Genomic DNA, 20,442 nt, shown 5'->3' with positions numbered 1-20,442 from the left:
GGTAGCCTACAGTTCAGGGAGAGTACTTAGAGTATAGGCTACTTTGAGTGTTTTCAAAATGCTCTGTTCTTGTTAAAAAAATAAATGTCAAATAATAATAATAATAATCTGAAAATTGCAAATAGTGACATAAATTGAGATGAGGAAAACGTTTTTTATTTTATGAGAATAACTAGTGGATATAATAATAAGTGGATAATATGCTCCATTTCATATCAGTCATACTGAACTTAACCAGTCAGATTGCTTTCCCCACAGCCTCTAAAAAGGCATATGCATGGCTACACTCAATTTCAGTTTCAACCCATTCTGCACAAACAATGAGATTACAATTGAATAAATGTGTTATCGTGTACACCTTTTCCAGACTACTGTTATAACCCATATTGGCAGTATCATCCACAAAGAGATATCATTAAAGATTTGACACTGATTGAAACTAACCCAGTCTTGTTCAGTGACACAAAATGTCCAGAGCAAAGTTTGGCATTAATCCTGCCAATGGTATTCCAGTGTCTTTTTCAATAGAAAGATAGGTGAAAAATGTCAGTGACAAGACACCATGTGCAGATTCTGCTGACCAGAACATGGACCTCTAGTTGTTCTTACAGCGTTCATTACAAAAGAGAAGAAATAGAACAGACACTTCCATTTCATACCATCCACATCAACTGTATATTAATGTACATTTTACAATGTATCAAAGACCTGAGTAATCAAATTTATCTCCACAATCTCCATGCATAGCATATATATTTACCAGTAGCTGATATGGTTTTACAGGTATTTGTGCAACAGTGCTCGACATTTAACATGGTAAATGAAGTGGCACACCTTACAATAAGCTTTAAAGTGCATTTCCTTAGAACTGCCAGCGAATGCAGCTGCAGGGCATGCAACTAGTCATAGTGAGTGGAAATTGAAACTGCAGGCCTTCATAAATTAGAGATACTCAATCCCCCACAACCAACTTGTATCATTTTTAGTCTGTATTAAATTTGATTTCCATGACAGTTACAGGATTATTTATGAGAGAACCAAATTAAGAAAAAGGTCACCATAATTCAATTTACTGTATGCCACAGCACTTTATCCTTTAAATAAATGTTAGATAATAGCAACAGGTGAAGAGCTGGTTGATATACATCCAAATTAAATGTACATAAAATTGAACATGTTAAATATTACTGAAGAAACAATTTATGAAAAATGTACCTGTAATTACTAGTTAAATGTTATGGTGCATAGGTTATATGCAGACAGTATTTACCTTGAGCAAATAACTAACTCAATCAAATCAATCAATGCTTTTGAGTCTATTAATATTAAACAGCTAATTTAGAACAGTTCTTGACTGTACAAATTTGAAGGACCGTGCCATCCCAATTCCGTGACGTAATCTATGCTGCTAAAAAACATGCAAATATCTATGAATGATCTCTTTAACATAACCTACTGTTCTGGTTGTGGTATTGAGCAACAGGCATGGATTAGGCAATACCAAGCAGACAGAAAACAAATGAAGAAAAGTTTCAGTTAAAGGCCAAAGGAACCTATCTCTTAAAGCTATTAGCAGATGTCTGCTGTGGTGATACATGCCAGCTGCTTGTCCATGAAGAGGAAGAAGAATTCAGAGAACCCTACCCCAGACCTGTCCAAATGTTCTGCTTTGGACTGGCACAAAAGCATAAGCTTAAGAGTCTTTCCATATTAATCTTTGTGTGAACAATAACTAGCAATTCAGCTAACTGGAAAGAGTAACAACATCTCCCTCCATCATGCTTCCAGTTGAATTGTCACTGGGTGAGGGAGAGGGTGTGGTTGGGAAGGTTTGGTTCAGCTGCAGTCCTGACTCCCCATTGGCTAGCTCTTGGTGGGGCGAAGCTTCCGACGAAAGTACTCGGGTGCGGCGTCCACCAGCCAATCAGCATCCACCAGGCACAGGTCCCTCATGTAGCAGCGGGAGGTGTGCAGGAGCTCATTGAAGATCACGTAGGCAGGCTTGGCCTGGAAGAGGACCGAGGACGGGTGGATGGCTACAGGCTGGTGGGTGTCCAGGGCTGTGTAGCTCCCGTCAGGCTGCAGCTCTGCGGCATTCACAAACAGCCCATGGGCCAGGCAGCGCCGCACGCTCCCTGTGTCTGCCCCACATGACTCCAGCTTCAGACTCAACTGGAACACAAGAGCAGGGATGGGAACAGTTAGTTTTGTGAATAAGGACATGAGAATGTGTTACCTGTGGGTTTTTGACTTGTTTGCGAACCTTGAGGCAGATCTCTCGGAGCTGGGCACGGACCTCTCCAACCAGGCCCATATTCCTGCTGTTGACAAAGTTCTCCCGACACCACTCCTAGAGAAAAGGAGAGGAATGAAGCTCTTTTTAGATATTTAGCTGATTGTATAGATAAAACAAGGGCACTCCCTCAGTCTTCCTACAGTGATTCAGATTCAGATCCACTAACCTTATTGCCACCCATTTTTTTGAAGGCTCTGTAGATGTTGAGGAGGGTCATGTGATCACCCTCGCTGGTAGAGAACTTCTTGCGGGCGGCAAGGACCTCCTCTCTGCGGGCGGGAGGGTTGTACAGCACCGTGTCCACAGAGAGTAGAGACACAATGGTCAGCACCTCCTCAGAGCACGAGAAGTCTGGGGACAGCAGGATGGTCTACAAACACAGACACACTGTCAGAGAAATATGCAGGGTTTCCCCAACCTTTTCTTAACTTAAAAGTATCTATTGCTTATGTATTAAAAAATACCTTTTCCTCTGTGTCTTACCTTGGCATAGCGAGGCTCCAGTGGGAAGCTGGCCATCTTCTTTCCCAGGGGGGTGAGGGAGACCAGCTCATCCTTCTTCTCCACAGCTCCCAGCAGATCCAAATGCTCTGCGGCTGTACGTAGTGCCTCTGGGCAATCACATCCACAGCACTATATTACTATAACTAACCCGTATCTCAGTAAACAAATAAGCTGATTTAGACTACTTAATGATAGATCGAAACATGTCTGAGTGCTTCATCACTGTAAAGAGTATGTCTGGGAACAGAAACAGGAGTCCATCTTACCAGGAGATGGCTTCGACATGAAGTCAAAATTCATCACATCTGGAATCCCTAGAGCCAGGAGCTGGAGCATCACACTGGCTAGGTTACACCTGCAGAACACACACAGAAGAGCACAGCACTCAATCACACTGACCTAGAATGGAGAAACAGGTCAACAGAAACTACTGTTGCTTTAGTGAACCCTTTGCTGTGTGCTGCTTTGCAGTTATTCATGACATGCCTGCCCCTACCTCTGTATCTCAGGCACGGTCATAGGGATCAGGTTGTCAAACTCCTCCTCTGTGTAGAGACGATAGCAGGAGCCGGAGTCCTCTCTGCCAGCCCTGCCTGCTCGCTGCCACGCCTGGGCTTTAGACACCCGCTGGACTGCCAGAACCTCCAGACCACTATCTATAGGGCAGAGAGAACAGACAGATATTAGGACCACAAAACAGACTCACACACTACAGGGATACCATCCAGGGGGAGTTAATGAAGCAGTGTGCACAGTGAAGAATCTTACCTGGGTTGAAGCGCTTTGCTTTCACCATCCCTGTATCAATGACATATTTGATCCCTGAGATAGTGATCGATGTCTCAGCAATGTTGGTTGAGAGGATAACCTTCCTACAACCCTGAGAAAATAGTACAGAGGACCATGGAGTTACTATAGCATCTGTTGCTTCAAGGAACCATTACAGATATGGAGTATAAATGACAGCAAACACAGTCAGCAGGTGTTAGCCCCTAAGGGGGCTGTACCTTTGGGGCAGGCTGGAAGACCCTGAGCTGCTGGAGGGGGGGCAGCGATGCATACAGGGGGATGACGGTCATGGGACCACAGCTGTCAGGCAGGTGCTTGGCGATGTCACGGCAAGTCCGAGCCAGCGCCTCAATCTCCTCCTGACCCGTCATGAACACCAGAATGTCATGGGACTGAGGTGCTTCCTGTTCAGAGCACACACATAAACCATTTCTTGTCATTCTATGTTGATTTTGGACAATATCTAGGCTATATGTTCTATTTATAAGATAACATACTTGTATGAAGAATAGGAGTTATGTTGTAGGGAATAATACACAGTAGAGAGTATTGCCCATAATCAACTGAATCAATTAATTCAACATAAGATGTTACCCTTCAGCTGAGGTACTAAGTACCACCCAGTGGATATACCTGATGGATCTGAAAAATGGAGACCAGTGCTGCCTGGAGGTAGTCTGACTGGGACTGTTTGGTGTAGTAGATCTGGATAGGGTGCTGCCTGCCTTCCAGGTACAAAACAGGGGACTTGTTGAAGTACTGAGAGAACAGGTCCACATCCATTGTGGCTGACATCACAATGATCTAAGAGAAACAAGCCACAAGTATTGAGGTGATCTTGGGAGCATGATGACATTGCACGTCCATTCTGTACATTGAATATTGAAATGGGCCAAAAGAAATCATGTCATGCAGTGTCTTACCTTCAAAGGCAGCTTGTTCTGTTCTCGGCGCCTGCGCTGAGCTGTCTTCACAACTCCAAACAGTACATCAGTGTGCACCGTACGCTCGTGAGCCTCATCGAGGACAACCACAGTGTAGCGCAAAAGTAAGGGGTCTCCTATGGCCTCACGGAGCAGCATACCATCTGTCATGAACTTTAGCTTCGTCTCAGAGGATGTGACATCCTCAAACCGGACTGTGTAGCCAACCTGGAAAGCAATTATTTCACAACATTGCAACTTCAGTGACTGATAGCCTGAAATGCATGCTTTTTGGAAAGCATGTATTGATTGGTAATAATTCTAGTCCTACATACAGCCTTACTGCCATGATTTATTTCTACAAGTTTTTGACCATCAATAAATGAAAACCATCAAATGGTAATGTGTTTGACGATTTACTCACCAGCTTCCCAAGCTGAGTTCTCTTCTCTTCTGCCACTCTCCCTGCAAGTGAAATAGCGGCTACTCGGCGGGGCTGTGTGACTGCAACGATGCCCTGACGCCCGATGCCAGCTTCATACAGGTACTGGGGTATTTGGGTGGTCTTTCCAGAACCCGTTTCACCTGATGGACATTGGATATATAAAAGAGGCTTTTCAGGTCAGCAACCTGATAACTCGGTATCTCTCAATTGTTGTTAGCTAGGTGTGACGTTTTCAGACTATACCTTACCTATCAAGACAGCATTATGAAGCTGTCTAAGTTGATTAATTAGTTGAGACTTCGCCTGGTAAATAGGAAGGTGTTTCCTTTGCACGTCTATTGGTACCGATGCATTTCCCTTTCTAGGTAGCAGCATCCCAGGCTTCTTATCGAGACGGAAAAAAGGAGACCCCGGCTTGAATTTTTTCGCCGGAGGATGATCGGGGTCGTGGGGCATGGTATAGAAAAAAACGCTTTAAAGAAGAAACCTTTCGGCTTATTCTTAGGGCTTGTCTTAAACAAATAGAACCAAAAAATGGTTTACGGTGGATTACTGGCAAGCTTCACTGCAGTTGTTTACCTCAACGACAGCAATTTCCTTCCCACGTGGTTAGGTTCGTCGCGGAAGTTTGACGTCATTGAGCCATCTAGCGGTGACAACGTGCACTTGTCACCGGCAGAATGTTTATTGGTCATTGCATTTTAACGTTGTCTCGTGGCTTACAAATCATTTTGTATTAAAATACTCAAATTATGCTTTTAAAATATATATTTACTATTTCATTTCGAAGAAAATATTATACTCTTAGAACAGACACCGTACACTCCCATGTGGTTTACATGTTTTCTTGGTTGACATTAAACTGGCGTGTTTTTTCCTATGGAATACATATTTAACATCGTTATTTCACCTAGTATGCTTTACTCGGATAAAGGCAGCGCAGTACCTGTTCTCACCATATCACATAGCTATGACTCAACATCAGCATTTCATTGCACACATCACTATTGAACCTGGTCTGCTCTTACTGACATTGAAGAAGGTAAGGTGATGTGCCTCTACATGTTGTTAGATGGCTTGAAATTCTCAGGAAGTAATCTTTAGTATTGTAATGAAATGAGGGATCAGAACACAGCTCAATGTGATACCAACAAAACAAAACCCAGTTTAGCAGGCTCAAGGGTGTGGGGTTTCCACGCCACCAAGTTTGATAACAAACACACACAACGTATAATTCGAATGCAATTGGGAAGTTTATTAGGGGTTATTTACATCCGGGGGGGGGGGGCTATCTATTCAAAGTCCACAATCCTTACTCAAAGTTCTTATCCAGGTGTAGTCCAAAAGCGGGTCCTCAGCCAAAACAGTTCGTTACACACGTTATACCTCCTCACACATCTCTCGGCGGCAGTCCAACTCACTACGTGTAATTACACAGACACTTTTCTTCCCCTTTGGGTAGCCCGCTCCCTTTTAGCCCCCAAGCCCTAGTGGTTTAAAGAGCCGCAGGTTTGGGGCAGGAAGTCCATATAAGGCTCGGGGGTGGAGCCAACAAGCTGCAAGACATCTCCCTTCTATTATCACTCCCCTCACCGCTCATTGCTGTCTGCCACACCAGCTAAATGAAAACTATCTGAGGCAAATAATTGTTTGGCTATAAGAAACTGAAATGTACGGAATTAATAGGGAGAGAGTTGCTTAATGCATGGGTGTGTTCAGCATTTGTGGCTCCTATCTCTGTGTAATATACTAAAGAAAGTGTCAGGGGAAATGTGAGTGTGGTCTGATTGCATGGTAAGAGGACAATGTTTATTACTGCTGTGACAGATGTTGAGTGATAAGTGAAATATTCAAGATTGTTTGTTTTGGAGTGAGAGAAGGGAGAAGAGAGATCCTGTTGATGAGAGAGAGAGAGAGAGAGAGAGAGAGAGAGAAGGGAGGGGAGGGAGGAAGTCCAACACACTGCCACTGAAGTGTGTCATCTGTTGATTAAAGGAGGCAGAGGTTCTGTCTTACAACGGAAAGGAGATAACAGAGGAGAGGAGTGAGAAAGTGGCAGGGTTTATGTATACAAGTGGGACGGAGAGACCCTCCTCTCTCCCAAGGAGCCTAAAAATGAAGAGCTACATCACTAACGCCTTTTCCGACTTCTTCTTTGAGTACGAGACCCCCCGCCAGGTGCTGGTGAGGAACAGGAGGGTGGGAGTCGTGTGTCGATTGATCCAGCTGGGTGTCCTGGGTTACATTATCGGGTAAGGCGTTCTATTTAAACTTAAAGCATTCCATTTACTGGAACAGGAAAAGTTAGAGTAGAGAGGGCATACCGTGGAAGCTGTCCCACACTGCATGCTTCAGCATGTCACTGAGTAAGACATTCCGAAAATGCAACATCATCACATTGAAGATTGAGACTCTCTTTCCATGTTTCGTCTGCTGTTCACATTGCTTGTTGTAATGAAATGTAGAACATTTTCAGAAACCTGAAGTGGCAGTCTTAAGTAGAAAACTATTGCCAATTACTCATGAGACTTTTGATTTTTAAGTTGTGATAAGTGTTGATGTGCAGTAGTTGTTATCTGGAGTAGCTAGTAAGGAATCATGCCACTGCAGCTGGTTCTGTTAAAAGCGGAGTAGGAGCCAGAGATTAGGGGAGACATCCCTCTTATCACAAGTGTTGGCTAATGAAATTTTGTACTCCGAGATTGTCAAGACAATATAACTGCATACTTGGCAACTTGCTCACATAGATACTCCTTGTACACTAGCTACCACAAGTAGCATTGCAAATAGTGTGATGCACAGCATTATAGAGGGAGGTAAACATTGTGTGTGTGTGTGTGTGTGTGTGTGTGTGTGTGTGTGTGTGTGTGTGTGTGTGTGTGTGAGTGAGTGAGTGAGTGAGTATACACCTTTAGGCAGTGTGACCGGAGAAGCAACACAAGATGAACAGGTTCAGGCATATTAATAATCAAACATTGGCAAACACAACTAAGCAGATTTTTCTTTGTGCTGGAAAGTCACATTTGAACAGTCATCACTGTTGTTTGATCACGAAGAAACTTATCTTTGATAATTTGGGGTGATACAATGACCAGAATTAGAATACCTCATGAATGTTTCCTCTTACTGTGGTCAACAGTGTCACGTCATGTCACGTCAGAGATGCAACATTTTTTCAAGGCATTATTTAAAGTGTTTCTAGAACAACACGTTTTGCCTTTTAAGGTTGTAGACAGTTGTTGTTATGATGCAGTGTGAAACTGACAGGAGAGCTCCCCCCTCCTCTGTCATCAGGACACATGCCTGGCTGTGAAGTGCATGAAGCCAGATCTGATCAGGACCCTGTCCAGGACTCTCCTCATCAGGGCCTGACAGGCGTTGACAGACAGGATCAGAAATCACTGTGCCTCTCAGCACTGGATCAGACAGCCATTGCCCTGGTAGAGACCAGGAGACTCAAAGAGAATCTATCTGAACACACTGCGCACATCAGCACATTCACACATCAGAGAGATCGGCCCCTCTGTCTCCATCTCTAGTCCACCAGCCTTGGGGAACAGATCAGATACTGATCTTACTTACATTGCATTGGCTGAAGATACTTATCTCATTTCATGCTTTGACATTCACCACTTCCTTATGGTTGCTAAACAGTGACATTAGTAGCAATTTCCTTCTTGTTTCTTGTTGAAATATGCTAATTGTTTTGGAACAAAAAAACAAAACCTGTTACTTTAATAGCTGTAAGACAGTAACATCCTGGCTATGTGGTGCTTGATGCCACATGGTTATTACATATGTTCTTTATAGAACAACGGTTTAACTCATAATCATGCTCTCAAGCTGCTGACCATCCTTCCGGAGCAGGTTAATAGGGCCACAGACAGATAGAGAGACAGACAATATGAAACTACAGTAGGTAATATTCTTATCATCACACTCCATCCCACAGCTAAACATTCATTGCATTGGCTATTTGGATATACTGTATATATCTCTGGCCTGTGGGTTGCATCGGCTTGCTCTAATAACTCTAGGAGATGGACTGCTATCAAATGCCCCTGCTATCAGTCAGCATTGGGATTACTGCGCCTGCTTCTCTCTCACTGCTGGGAGACATCAGTCAGTGTGCAAAAAGCTTGAAGGGTATACAGTCGGAGTAAAAATGTCCCAACTCTGTTTTCTCTGCAACAAACATTTCAAACTCCAACTGAACACTAGTGTTGATCAGGTCAGTCGTCACTGTGTGGTCGAGCTGGAATGGACTGAATTACAGCAACTTTCTAACCACATTTCTTCATAACTAATTCAATCTTAACTGTATTTGTTCATCACTTCCTCAGATTGTTGTTGTCCTCTCTAACATGCCTATCTAGTGACCACTGTCTCAGATGTCTTGTTTTTCATATGATATTTCTATGCTGTTCTCTCCCAGCCAGTGTAAAATAAACCATGATTCATTGTTATGGGTTTACATTCAGGGCTGGTTTCCCAGACACAGATTAAGCATAATCCTAGACAAAATGCATCTTCAATGGAAATTTAGCATTGATTACTTCTTCTTATGATGACTGATGGATAGATAATTCACTTACTTAAACAAATGTATTTGTTGTAAGTCGCTTTGGATAAAGGCGTCTGCTAAATGCCATAAATGTAAATGTTGATCGAAGATGTTAATAATAACTGTGAAAACAGGATACTCTTTTTTTGTACATTATTTACATGATGAAGATGGTGTCAAATCTAGCTTTCATAATGGGTGATTGACAATTAGGGCCAGAACTGGTGGTTACTTAAGTCATTGTCATATACAGTGGCCCTGGCAGAACACTGGCATGTAAAATGGTTGTACAGAAATGTTGATGTTACTCAGAGACCTCTGCCCTTGCCCGGGGTCTGATAACTTGTCTGCTGAAAGCCCTCACATCCTGTGTGTCTTCTGCTCCATGCAGGTGGGTGTTCTTCTATGAGAAAGGCTACCAGTCTACAGACACAGCCATCAGCTCCAGCTTCTCTAAGATGAAGGGTGTGGGCTACACCAATGTGTCCGGAGTTGAGAAAATCTGGGACGTGGCCGACTATGTCTTCCCTGAGCAGGTGGGTGATTGGCAGCATGGACCTAGTGGTGATACTGTTGATGAGATCACAAGAGGATATGAATGTGAATGTCAGAATGGACATTTTACTGTGACTGTCAGAATGAATCAGTGTCATGTAGACCCAGATACTATAGGCTACTGGCATCCAGAGTTAGATATCAAGGCCACTGATCTTTAGACCCTCTAGAAACTCAGTCAATCACCAAGTCTTGACTCACATTTTAGAAAGTGTAGCATTGATGTCACAGTAGGCCTATTTATCAGTGAAATTATCATCCCTTTTCATGAAATTCCATCAATTCAATTACAATTCCAGATCCTCTCTTCTAATTCAGGGAAAATGAGCAGGGCAGATTAAACAGTTGTGTGTGTGTGAGAGAGAGAGAGCCGAGGGGGAAGTGAGGTACAGGGGAGGGGGTTGTCGCTGGTTCTGATCGGTTGGCAATCGGACAGGTGTGTTGCAGTTAGGGAGAACCCACCGGCTCTGGAGTTTAGCTGTGACCCACAAGCTCGTTTGGTACTGTTTTGGTGACGTCGGTGATCAGGAGAGGAGGGGAGAGGGTCCACTGCTGGGCTGTCGGCCAGATAAGAGCAATTAGAGATGGTGCAGATTATTTTGTTCTTTGACTGTTTGATTGATTGATTTTTTAACATTAAAAAACGAGGCTGTAAGTAGCTTGATGACTACCACTTTCTGAGAAAATAAAAATGTTTAGAATGATTGTAAAAAGAAAACGCAACACTCTTCAGACACACAGGTTCAAGTTTCCATCTTGGAAATGTAAAAAAGATGTATTCTGTAGGCTAACAACTGAATTGTTCACCTCAACTCCAAAACTAACCCTCAAATGCTTAGGCTTGATGGGCTTCCTCTCAACTAGGCCTATTTTTAAAATAAAACAAGGTTGATGGTGAATTCAAGGCACGACAACTTAGGCTACAAATATAGTCACCTGTCTCGCACAAACCGTAGCATATACAGTACCAGTCAAAAGTTTGGACACACCTTCTCATTCAATGGTTTTTCTTTATTTTTTAGTATTTCTACATTGTAGATTAATATTGAAGACATCAAAACTATGAAGGAACACATATGGAATTATGTAGTAAACAAAAAAGTGTTAAACAAACCAGAATATGTTTTATATTTTAGATTCTTCAAAGTAGCCACCTTTTGCTTTGATGACAGCTTTGCACGCTCTTGGCAAGGTGTGTCCAAACATTTGACTGGTACTGTATGTATATATAGTGTATCATCTATTAATGTTACTGTTTAGGCAGCTCAGCTCAGCTAATGATGAAAACAAATCATCTAGTTTATTTAAATACAAAACAGTACATTCATTAGTAAATGCTTATTCAAATTCCAAAGTATGCAACATAGAACATTTTAATTCAATTCAAGTTTGAAAAGTTTAAAAAGTCTGAATTCAAATTCCAATGGTTGAAATGTTTTCAATAAACAGTTATGAGAGAAAAATAAAATGCCCCTGCTCTTATGAGTTATTGCACGCATCCTGCATACAGGTAGGCAAACACAAAGCCAAACAGGAGACTGGGCAAACAGACTCCATTGTTTACCAAGATGTCCAGTAGTCTATTATTTTTTACTGTGGCAGAGAAGTACTGTAAAGAAGATATTGCTGTGTGCTTTGAGGTGTGGGTGTGGGACTGTTTAATTGAGAACTGGTTTCAGGAGATTGTCAGGTGATGTCAAACAAGGAGAAAAAGGTCAAATAGAATATTAAATCACACAGCAAACAGATTACATTGTCTGTCATTTGCATGTCAAAAGAATGACGTATGGTTTCTGGGTATATACCAAAACCAACATTTGTGAGAAAATCTAAACAGTAATAGTAATAAATGTTACTGTGCCAGTTGTGCTATTGGGCAATTCCACAGTAACAGTGATGGACTTTCAGGGTTACTTTGAAACGTATGCCAAACAAAAACCCTTGATAGCAATGTTTAACAAACCATAGAACTCTATGCACAAGGACTACTTCTAACAATTCCAACTTGAAAAACCCCCAAAGTTTAACAGAATGACCATAAAAATCTTCCTGGCTCTTTTATGTAACTATGTTTCCCCCAAATTATTATTATTTCTGTTTGAAAAATCTCTCTTTTGGTTGTTGAGCTACAGTAAGTGATGTGGATTTACATCCGGTAACAGAATGATGGTAAGAGAATGAATGCATGGGTCCCCTCAGAAATGCATCATTTCTGGATTTGAATGTCATTCTTTGCAAAACCATGGAATTATCTAAATTCTATCCTAGGGCGATCTTGTTCCAAACTAACTAACTAACTGCTGACGGCAGCATCAGGATGAATTCTGCAGTGCACAGAAACATCTTGTCAGTCCAAGTATAAGCAAATGCCTCCAAACTCATTGGACGGCGTTTCATCATACAGCAGGGCAATGACCCAAAACATACTGCTATAGCAACTAGGGAGTTTTTCAGGGCCAAAAACTGGAAAGTGGTTGACTGGCTAAGTCAATCTCCAGATTGAAATCCTATTGAACATGCATTTCATTTGCTGAAGAGGAGACTTAAGGCAAAATAACTACTGACGATGGCTGCAGTACAGGCCTGACAGAGCATCACCAGAGAAGATACCCACCGGTGGGTATTAGTGGGTCATAGACTTCTGGCAGTTATTGCATGCAAAGGATTGTCGACAAAATACAAAACATGAGTGCTTAATTTGGACGTTTGATAAATCTATCCCATTACTTTTGGTGGCCTATAAACTGTGTCTTAAAGTGTTGTCATTTCTAAATGGTTAAACCAATATGTACACAAATACCATCAAATAAAAGCTGAGTAAAATACTTTAACCTAAATTGTATTGTATGTAAATTATTTGATTTCAAATCCAAACTTCTGGAGTATTGAGCCAAAAGAAAGAAAATTACTTATGCAGGGCACTGTATGTTCTGATGAATTTAATATTTTGGTCCTCACAGGTCCTTTTACACAGAACTGCCCTAACCACATCCCTACAATTCTTCCACAGTCAAATTATATTGACAGCTAATGTATAGATAATGTAACAGATCTCTTCATAACACTGACAAAAATGTATTCAACTCACACTGTGTTTGTGTAATAGCCACTTCCTAAGTGGACACAGTCAGTGCTAGCATTGTGTGATAAATATCACAATCAATCACACAATCTAATGCTCGTAGCCAAGAAGCCTCCTTGACACAGTCTAAGGTCCTAGGGCACATTTCCGGTTCTGTATATGGCCTGTGAGTTTACAGCATGACAAGAGAATGATCTACATGAGGAGGGCAATGGAACAGAAGGCTGAGGGCGTTAACAGCAACAAAAGGTTTTCTACATGACATGCTGAAATTACCTGGGACAACAAAGGGTCTGCAACGGGTCACACAGTAACCTTTCAAATGACAAGTGACTCTACCCCACGACCTCTTGGTGTGTTGACATTTACAGGTCAACCAAATCCGGCAGAGGGCAAGCCACTTCATATTCTAGCACTGAATCCACACAACATTTAAAGGAAACGTAATTAAATGGACAATGCAATGTTCGTCATTACACAAGGCAACATCTTTTTCATTAAAAAGCATACCTCTTAAACAATATGATGAGAATTAGGATGAAACTTTGACCTCATTCTCATTCTTTATTCTGTATCCCAGGGGGACTCATCTTTTGTTGTGATGACAAACTACATTATAACTGAGGGTCAGAAGATGGGAAAATGTCCAGAGGTTTGTTTACCTTTCTGTCTCTTGTTTCCCTTGTCTGTTTCAGAATTAAACCCTAACCCTAACCCTAAATGTATATAGCAATAGTCATCTGCCAATGTTCGGCATTGTAATATGGAGGACAGCAATTTCCATATCTATTTGCAAAGAAATCATTATGGTTCTAAAAAAAGAGTGCACACACACACACACACACACACACAAACACTGACCACAGTCCCTTCTGTCTTCCAGCTTCCAGACAAGCACCAGTGCAGCTCAGACGCTGACTGTGAAGAAGGGATATACAAACGTACGGGACATGGTAAAGTCCTGATGGCGTGACAGTGTGATCACTATTCACTGACTAACCGTCCTGTCTGCCTCATAGTCCAAACTAACCCCTCCTACCTCCTCACAACCACACTGACACCTCCCTGACACTGGCCATGGTTGTTCAATTAAAGGTTCAGGTTACTTTATTTGTTTTGCAGTAAACGAGTCATCCATGTTGACACACCTTTTAGAAACAACACATACAGTAGACAAACATAAATAAAAGTAGTCGATGTTCCAATCCTCACTAAAAACTAAAGATAAAATAATAAAATAATCTATGCAATGTTGCTACAACTTGTTTATCTGAGTGATGGCTGCTGGAACAAAGCTATTTTTATAATGCTTTGTTCTGCACTTTGGGACTATAAACCTTCATCCAGAAGGAAGAAGCTGAAATTCACTGTGCAAAGGGTGGGAGTTGTCATTTAAAATGGAGCCAGTTATCCACTGTAACTGTCTGGTGTACAGGGACGCTGGGTTAAGCTGTGACTCACCAATCAGCCTACTAGACCATTTGACAATTTGAGTCAGAGAATTTCTGTTCTTTAAGGATAGGTTTCCGAACCATGACATCAAAGAAAAAGATAAAGCACAGTAGAATAAGGTCATCATGGTTTTGTCAATGTAGAAATAGGACAGTTTCCTCAAACAAAACAAACGCTGGTGCCCCTTTTTGCACACAGCTTCACATTTTGCTTCAAAGTTCAGTTTTGAGTCAATAATTGTCCCAAGATATTTGTAAAATTTCACACATTCCACTGTCTGACCCTTAATGGATGTGGCTTCATGTGTGTTGGCCTGTCTTCTAAAATCAATTGTCATGTCTTTTGTCTTAGATGTGTTTAATTGAAGATAGGACTCCTCACACCACTTGACAAAGTCGTAGATGACCGAGCCATGGCTGGTCTCATTGTCCTGGAGCCGACAAACATTAACAGAGTCAGCTGCATACTTTAAGATTATCCTATTTTCACACCTGCTCTGACACATGTTTGTGAAGAGGATACATAATAGGGACGAAAGCACACATCCTCGTGGGGAGCCAGTTGAGGACCAAACTTGGTCAGACAGAATACCTCAGAAGGGGTAGATCTCTGATGATCAAAATTACATGTTAACTTAATCCTGGCTTTCCCACTGGCGTGTTGACTCTTTCAGATGACACATCTGTGACGAAGCGATGAGAGACATGAAGTACAGAGTATAGTATTTACAGAGGGCTGTTAGAACCACTGCCTCTTATTGTAGTTCTAGGCTTATATGAGCTAATATAAGCTAGCTTGCTCAGTCTTGACTAAACACAAAGCCACTAAGATAAACATTTGTACTACTCATGCCTTCCCCAACTCCTCCACAGAGCAAAAGTATGCTTGATTAGGATCAACAGCTTACCATGTTCTTAACAACCCGGACTTGGCCAGTGCCGCAGATATCATCAATTGTCAAAGCATACAAACACAGGCTGCAAGTGAACGCCCCCACACACATATGCATGTAAATGCACACAACCATTAAATAAAGACAAACACAGACAGACACAAGCACACGCACACAGAGACATAGACACACAAATGAGCAGACAGACAGACGTAGGCAGATCTAATAAGCCTATACAGCACTTATAAATCAGGCAGTTCAAAGGCTGGTTATGTAAATTCATAACAGTCGCTACGTCCCTGGGTTACATCCTAGCCCTTTCAACCTCTCAACCCCTAACATCAACTTCAATCAGTCTGTTGTTGGCTGATGCTTTAGATCTGTTTGCGTCAGAACATGCATGTTGACCTAGGGGCGCCTACATCCATGAGGGATGTGTCGGGGAGGCCGTAGAGGCCGTAGAGAGGCTAGTAAACACAAGCGTAGCCCCCATGGGTACAGTTAGGCCCAAGGCCAGGGCGCTCTTGTCTTAGCTCTGGTCTTGTGTGACTATGCCTTGCGGTCCTCTATCAGTGAATCTCACACTTCTCCTCCAATTTAGGATGAGAGAAACAAATCTTATCATCCAGAGTAAATTCTACTTTCAGATCAAAGAGACATAAAACACCATCTCAGCTCTTTTTTTTCCGCTTGCTTAACAATTTCTTTTGGTGTGTCTATTCAGACACATTTTTAGATAAGATGTAAAAAATGTAAATGTGTTAAATATTTTGATTAAGTAGACATCTGTGCTTATATGAAAGGCATCATCGTCTTCGTTCTAGACCTATGGGCTCAGTGGTGCTCCATTTTATAAAAGCTATCTAATGTGTCTTTTCTTTGTCTGTCCTGCTGTCTCCCAACCCAAGGTCACATGACAGGAAAGTGTGTGAACGACACACAAAGTTGTGAGGTGTTGGCTTGGTGCCCAGTTGAAGACGACAGCAAAATCCCAGAGTATGTAAAATCATGGAAAATATCAAGCTCTATACTGTATGGTACTGAATTACAGTAATGTATAAGAGTATGTGGGTAATAGTTTGTAATAGTTTAGAGGGGCATTATGATATATTATTATATGTGTTGGTTAGGTTTTAAGCTTTGTTAATCAAAGCTGTATTGTTTTCCGTGCAGTCCACCACTATTGATATCAGCAGAAAACTACACACTGTTCATCAAAAACTCAGTTACCTTTTCACGGTTTGGTGTTACAAGGTGAGTGATCTTTGTTATGTAACTTTCTGTTTTTCATTTAGTCCTACTTTTCACATTATGGACCAAAACTATAGAAATTCATCGAGGGTATGGCAAACATACAAGAAATAATGACAAAACAAAGTTTGGGTTTTTGATGATGCAGGTGGTGTGGTGATATGTACATACATATGCCAGATAACTCATTTAGGGTGAGGGAATGTGAGGTAATGTAAGGTAATGTGAGGGAATGTGAGGGAATGTAAGGTAATGTAAGGTAATGTGAGGGAATGTGAGGGAATGTGAGGGAATGTAAGGTAATGTAAGGTAATGTATGGTAATGTAAGGGAATGTAAGGGAATGTAAGGTAATGTAAGGTAATGTAAGGTAATGTAAGGTAATGTAAGGGAATGTAAGGTAATGTAAGGGAATGTAAGGGAATGTAAGGTAATGTAAGGGAATGTAAGGGAATGTAAGGGAATGTAAGGGAACATGAGCGGAGCCAGACTGGAGGGGCTATCCATCCTCCTGATAGGTCAGTTTCATATAGAGATCTACATGTTTACGTGTTGGAAGTCAGATGGTCAGGACTAATGGTCTGGTGAATGCACATGCTAGGCCTGATTAATTATGCTGTGGGGAAACCTTGAGCCAGACAGCCATTATAAGTGCAGGATGGCAGGGCAGGCATGTCTCACAGCAGTGTATTACATCAGAGACATGACTGGGATTTCTTTATTATTAATTTGATGGTACTTAGTGTATAAGAAATAGCAGTAGTGAAAATAGTAATCAATATATCCATCAAGATAAAAATTGTTTCTCTTTTCAGGAGTAATCTGGTAGAGGGAGTGGATGCAAAGTACATCAGCGGATGTCTACACGACCTAGACAAAGCCCCTCTGTGCCCCATCTTCAGACTAGGAGACATAGTCAATTGGTCTGGCTTCAGCTTCTCCAAGATAGCCGAAGTGGTAAGCTGTGCAAGGGAGGAGGATGAAGTTACACTACTTTAGTATGTGCATAAGAGAGGTGATGAAATCACTAAGATGCCCTGCCTGAGACATGAAGACATGCATTGGCTCCCCAAGCTAATGTCTTGGTCACACAAGTGAAAGTTTAGGCTTTACCTTAGAGAGTTTGCGCATGTCTTCCATGCGGCAGACCTGGGTTCAAACCCTTGGTCACACATTAGTGAAAGTTGGTTACCTAACTGTGGATGCATGTACAGTATAGTTGGTGTTGGTATTGAGTGTGCTCAGCTTTTTCCCTCTACTTTGTTGGCTTATTGGGTGTATTGACTGGAATGTGTTGTTGACAGGGTGGAGCCATTGGCATTGTCATTGACTGGACGTGTGACCTGGACTATGATCTGACGAACTGTCATCCAAGTTACAGCTTCCACGGTCTCTATGGGAACCCCAATGAGACAGACAAGGCCAGAGCATCTGTGGGCTACAACTTCAGGTGCAGTCAAATCTCACTACAACACTGAAGACTTTGTTGACCATTCTTGTGAGGGCTTGACACTCATTGATATGTTATCAATTGATAAAATACTTCATTGATTTCATTACATCTGAGTTAACCTTAAAGCTAAAAAGAGGGTATCCTTTATAATCACTGCTATGACATATTTTAGAAAAGATTTGAGACTTGAAAGTTCAGGAACTAAAATGGCTATTGATACTTGTGTTGTAGGTATGCAAAGCACTATGTGGAGGACAATCAGGAAAAAAGAACACTTTTGAAAGTGTTTGGTATTCGGATAGACATTATTGTGCGTTCTGTGGTAAGTTTAATCAGTCTTTGAATGTCCCAATGTTTCTGGATATCGTGTCTGACAGCTTTCAATGAAAGAGATGGTGGTTTTCTATTGTTATTTCACAGGCAAGAAAATTTGATATCATTCCAACACTAACAGCTATAGGCTCTGGAGTAGGCATTTTTGGAGTGGTGAGTCTTGCAATGAGGGCGCACTATACATACAGTATTTGATGATAACTCATGTATATCCCATGCAAACTCATGTACAATTGTCTAATGTTTCCTAGGCCACTGTGGTGTGTGACCTGGTGCTCCTGCATTTACTGCCCAAGAGAGATTTCTATAAGAACATGAAATTCAAATACACAATTACACAGGTACAGCTGGGTTTGTAGAAATTGTGTAACTGTGATATATTCCTAATCCTTCAGTTTAAACACAAGATGGCAGCAGAGGGGCATTTGTACATTAGTTGTTAGGAAAACTGAGCTGACCTTCACAATGTGCCCATTAGTTTATGTAACAGTTTCTGCTATCACAAGAAACACACAGTGCTATTTTGGATATTTTTAGTGATTTAGATAAGCCTTACCAACATAACAATACCTTTAGTGACCTTGCAGAAACCAATGCTGTGTTTATTTCCATGATATGTCTCTGTGCAGCACAACATACAATGTCAATCTCTGCTTCTGTATCTGAGGCTAGCTCTCCCTAGATATCCCTGCAGATAGTTACCAAGCAACACAGACAGTGTGCTGACAGAACCTGAGAAATCAGAGGTCAACTTAACCCACTGTCCTCCTACTCAGCTATTCTCTTTAAGAACAGAATGAAACAGGCTGACTGTCTTTATTTGCAGTGCAACAGACAGAGGCTTGGTATAAACACGTTCATCTATTACATCCCAGAGGCCAATACAGGACAAATAGTCCAAGCCATTATTCAAACCAAAGTGGTGTTTGTTGAAATATACAGTAGATTGAAAAAATGTTTTACATATTTAAATATTCTCATGTAGTGTTTAATAGTCTAACATCTTCATTTTGCCAGATCTTGAGTGTGAGCATGGGTCTATATCTAACTATGACTCTTGTCTCTCAGGAACCTCATTTAGACATGAAATGCACACCAGAGAAAGAAGAGACCAAGGTAAGACAAGTATTCAGTGACATACATGATTTCAACAACCTTACAGCCTACATGTCAATTCTAACCCATAATTCTAAATATTAGTGGGGGTGGCACGATAAGTTGGCTGATACTGTGTGTGTTTTCTGTTGTCCACCTACAGGAGTGACCAGCTGGCTGACTCCTGGGCCGTGCTGCAGTAAGAGCAGGGCTCTGCCTGAGATACAGGGATTGGAAAAGACATTCTCAAATGATATCATGTCTGCTTTTTTTTTGTCCACTTCAGCTCAATGATTCAATCTCGAATCATTTATTTGTTCAACTTTTGACAAAAGACCTCCGATGCCCTCTGTCTGCAATGTAAAGATGTTACAGATTTACCCAAACAGTCGGCCTTTGTTTATCTTCTAATACAGTACTGAACTGACAAAACACTGTTCCCTGGGAGTGCCAAAATTACAAGGTATTGTATGTGTTTATGTTGGTGCTTTTCTTCAGAGCATTACAGGATGCCATTGACCAGGTAGAACAGCCCTCTTCTCTATGGATGACCCTGCTCATGTTGCCATGTTTAACTTCTATCAGTGCAGTGTTGTCCAAGAAACCTAGAGACAGACAACATGTGGAACTACTTGCGGGAATACTCCACACACTCCAGAAATAATAACCATTTACTGTATCTAGATGAAATCATTTTCATTGACGGTTTGTGATTGACAATTGTGAATTGAATAAAACATGTATAGAGCTTGATTTTCTGTGTTTTGGACGGAACACTGCGTAGTACAGCTATAAAGACAAAAAAGGCT

The 20,442-nt window shown here is 41.5% G+C and overlaps 2 protein-coding genes across 3 annotated transcripts; one reads left to right on the top strand and one right to left on the bottom strand.

Moving 5' to 3' along the window:
• Positions 1–147: 147 nt before the first annotated feature.
• On the bottom strand, positions 148–5,546 carry dhx33 (DEAH (Asp-Glu-Ala-His) box polypeptide 33). Its single transcript, XM_083691704.1, has 12 exons — positions 5,206–5,546; positions 4,937–5,097; positions 4,513–4,740; positions 4,223–4,393; positions 3,808–3,993; positions 3,569–3,680; positions 3,297–3,456; positions 3,067–3,155; positions 2,780–2,907; positions 2,463–2,666; positions 2,264–2,350; positions 148–2,172 (listed from the first exon to the last, which is right to left on the bottom strand). The coding sequence occupies exons 1-12, from the start codon at positions 5,411–5,413 to the stop codon at positions 1,864–1,866; spliced, it is 2,043 nt and encodes a 680-aa protein (XP_083547830.1). The 5' UTR covers positions 5,414–5,546; the 3' UTR covers positions 148–1,863.
• Positions 5,547–6,724: 1,178 nt separating this feature from the next.
• p2rx1 (purinergic receptor P2X, ligand-gated ion channel, 1) lies at positions 6,725–20,381 on the top strand. Of its 2 annotated transcripts, none has more exons than XM_083697453.1 (13): positions 6,725–7,209; positions 9,913–10,057; positions 13,739–13,810; positions 14,042–14,099; positions 16,411–16,498; positions 16,676–16,756; positions 17,568–17,709; positions 18,057–18,202; positions 18,437–18,527; positions 18,626–18,691; positions 18,790–18,879; positions 19,607–19,654; positions 19,797–20,381. In XM_083697453.1, the coding sequence occupies exons 1-13, from the start codon at positions 7,022–7,024 to the stop codon at positions 19,800–19,802; spliced, it is 1,221 nt and encodes a 406-aa protein (XP_083553579.1). In that variant the 5' UTR covers positions 6,725–7,021; the 3' UTR covers positions 19,803–20,381. The 2 variants fall into 2 exon arrangements, with proteins under 2 accessions (XP_083553579.1, XP_083553578.1); XM_083697452.1 differs by having other exon boundaries at positions 14,042–14,111.
• The last annotated feature ends 61 nt before the right edge of the window (positions 20,382–20,442 follow it).

This window comes from Argentina silus, assembly GCF_951799395.1.
Source record: "Argentina silus genome assembly, chromosome: 2".
Taxonomy (NCBI): Eukaryota; Metazoa; Chordata; class Actinopteri; order Argentiniformes; family Argentinidae; genus Argentina; species Argentina silus.
The sequence above is the reverse complement of the archived record's forward strand: the minus strand, read 5'-3'. Positions and strand labels throughout refer to the sequence as shown.

Excerpts from the sequence above, each read along its gene's own strand:
- dhx33 (XM_083691704.1), bottom strand. The coding sequence starts at position 5,413 with ATGCCCCACGACCCCGATCATCCTCCGGCGAAAAAATTCAAGCCGGGG. Across the intron at positions 4,394-4,512 it reads AGAACAAGCTGCCTTTGAAG|ATCATTGTGATGTCAGCCAC; the intron begins GTAAGACACTGC and ends TGTTTCTCTTAG. Across the intron at positions 2,173-2,263 it reads TCCGAGAGATCTGCCTCAAG|TTGAGTCTGAAGCTGGAGTC; the intron begins GTTCGCAAACAA and ends CTTGTGTTCCAG.
- p2rx1 (XM_083697452.1), top strand. The coding sequence starts at position 7,022 with ATGTATACAAGTGGGACGGAGAGACCCTCCTCTCTCCCAAGGAGCCTA. Across the intron at positions 16,757-17,567 it reads TCACGGTTTGGTGTTACAAG|GAGTAATCTGGTAGAGGGAG; the intron begins GTGAGTGATCTT and ends TTCTCTTTTCAG. Across the intron at positions 18,528-18,625 it reads ACATTATTGTGCGTTCTGTG|GCAAGAAAATTTGATATCAT; the intron begins GTAAGTTTAATC and ends GTTATTTCACAG.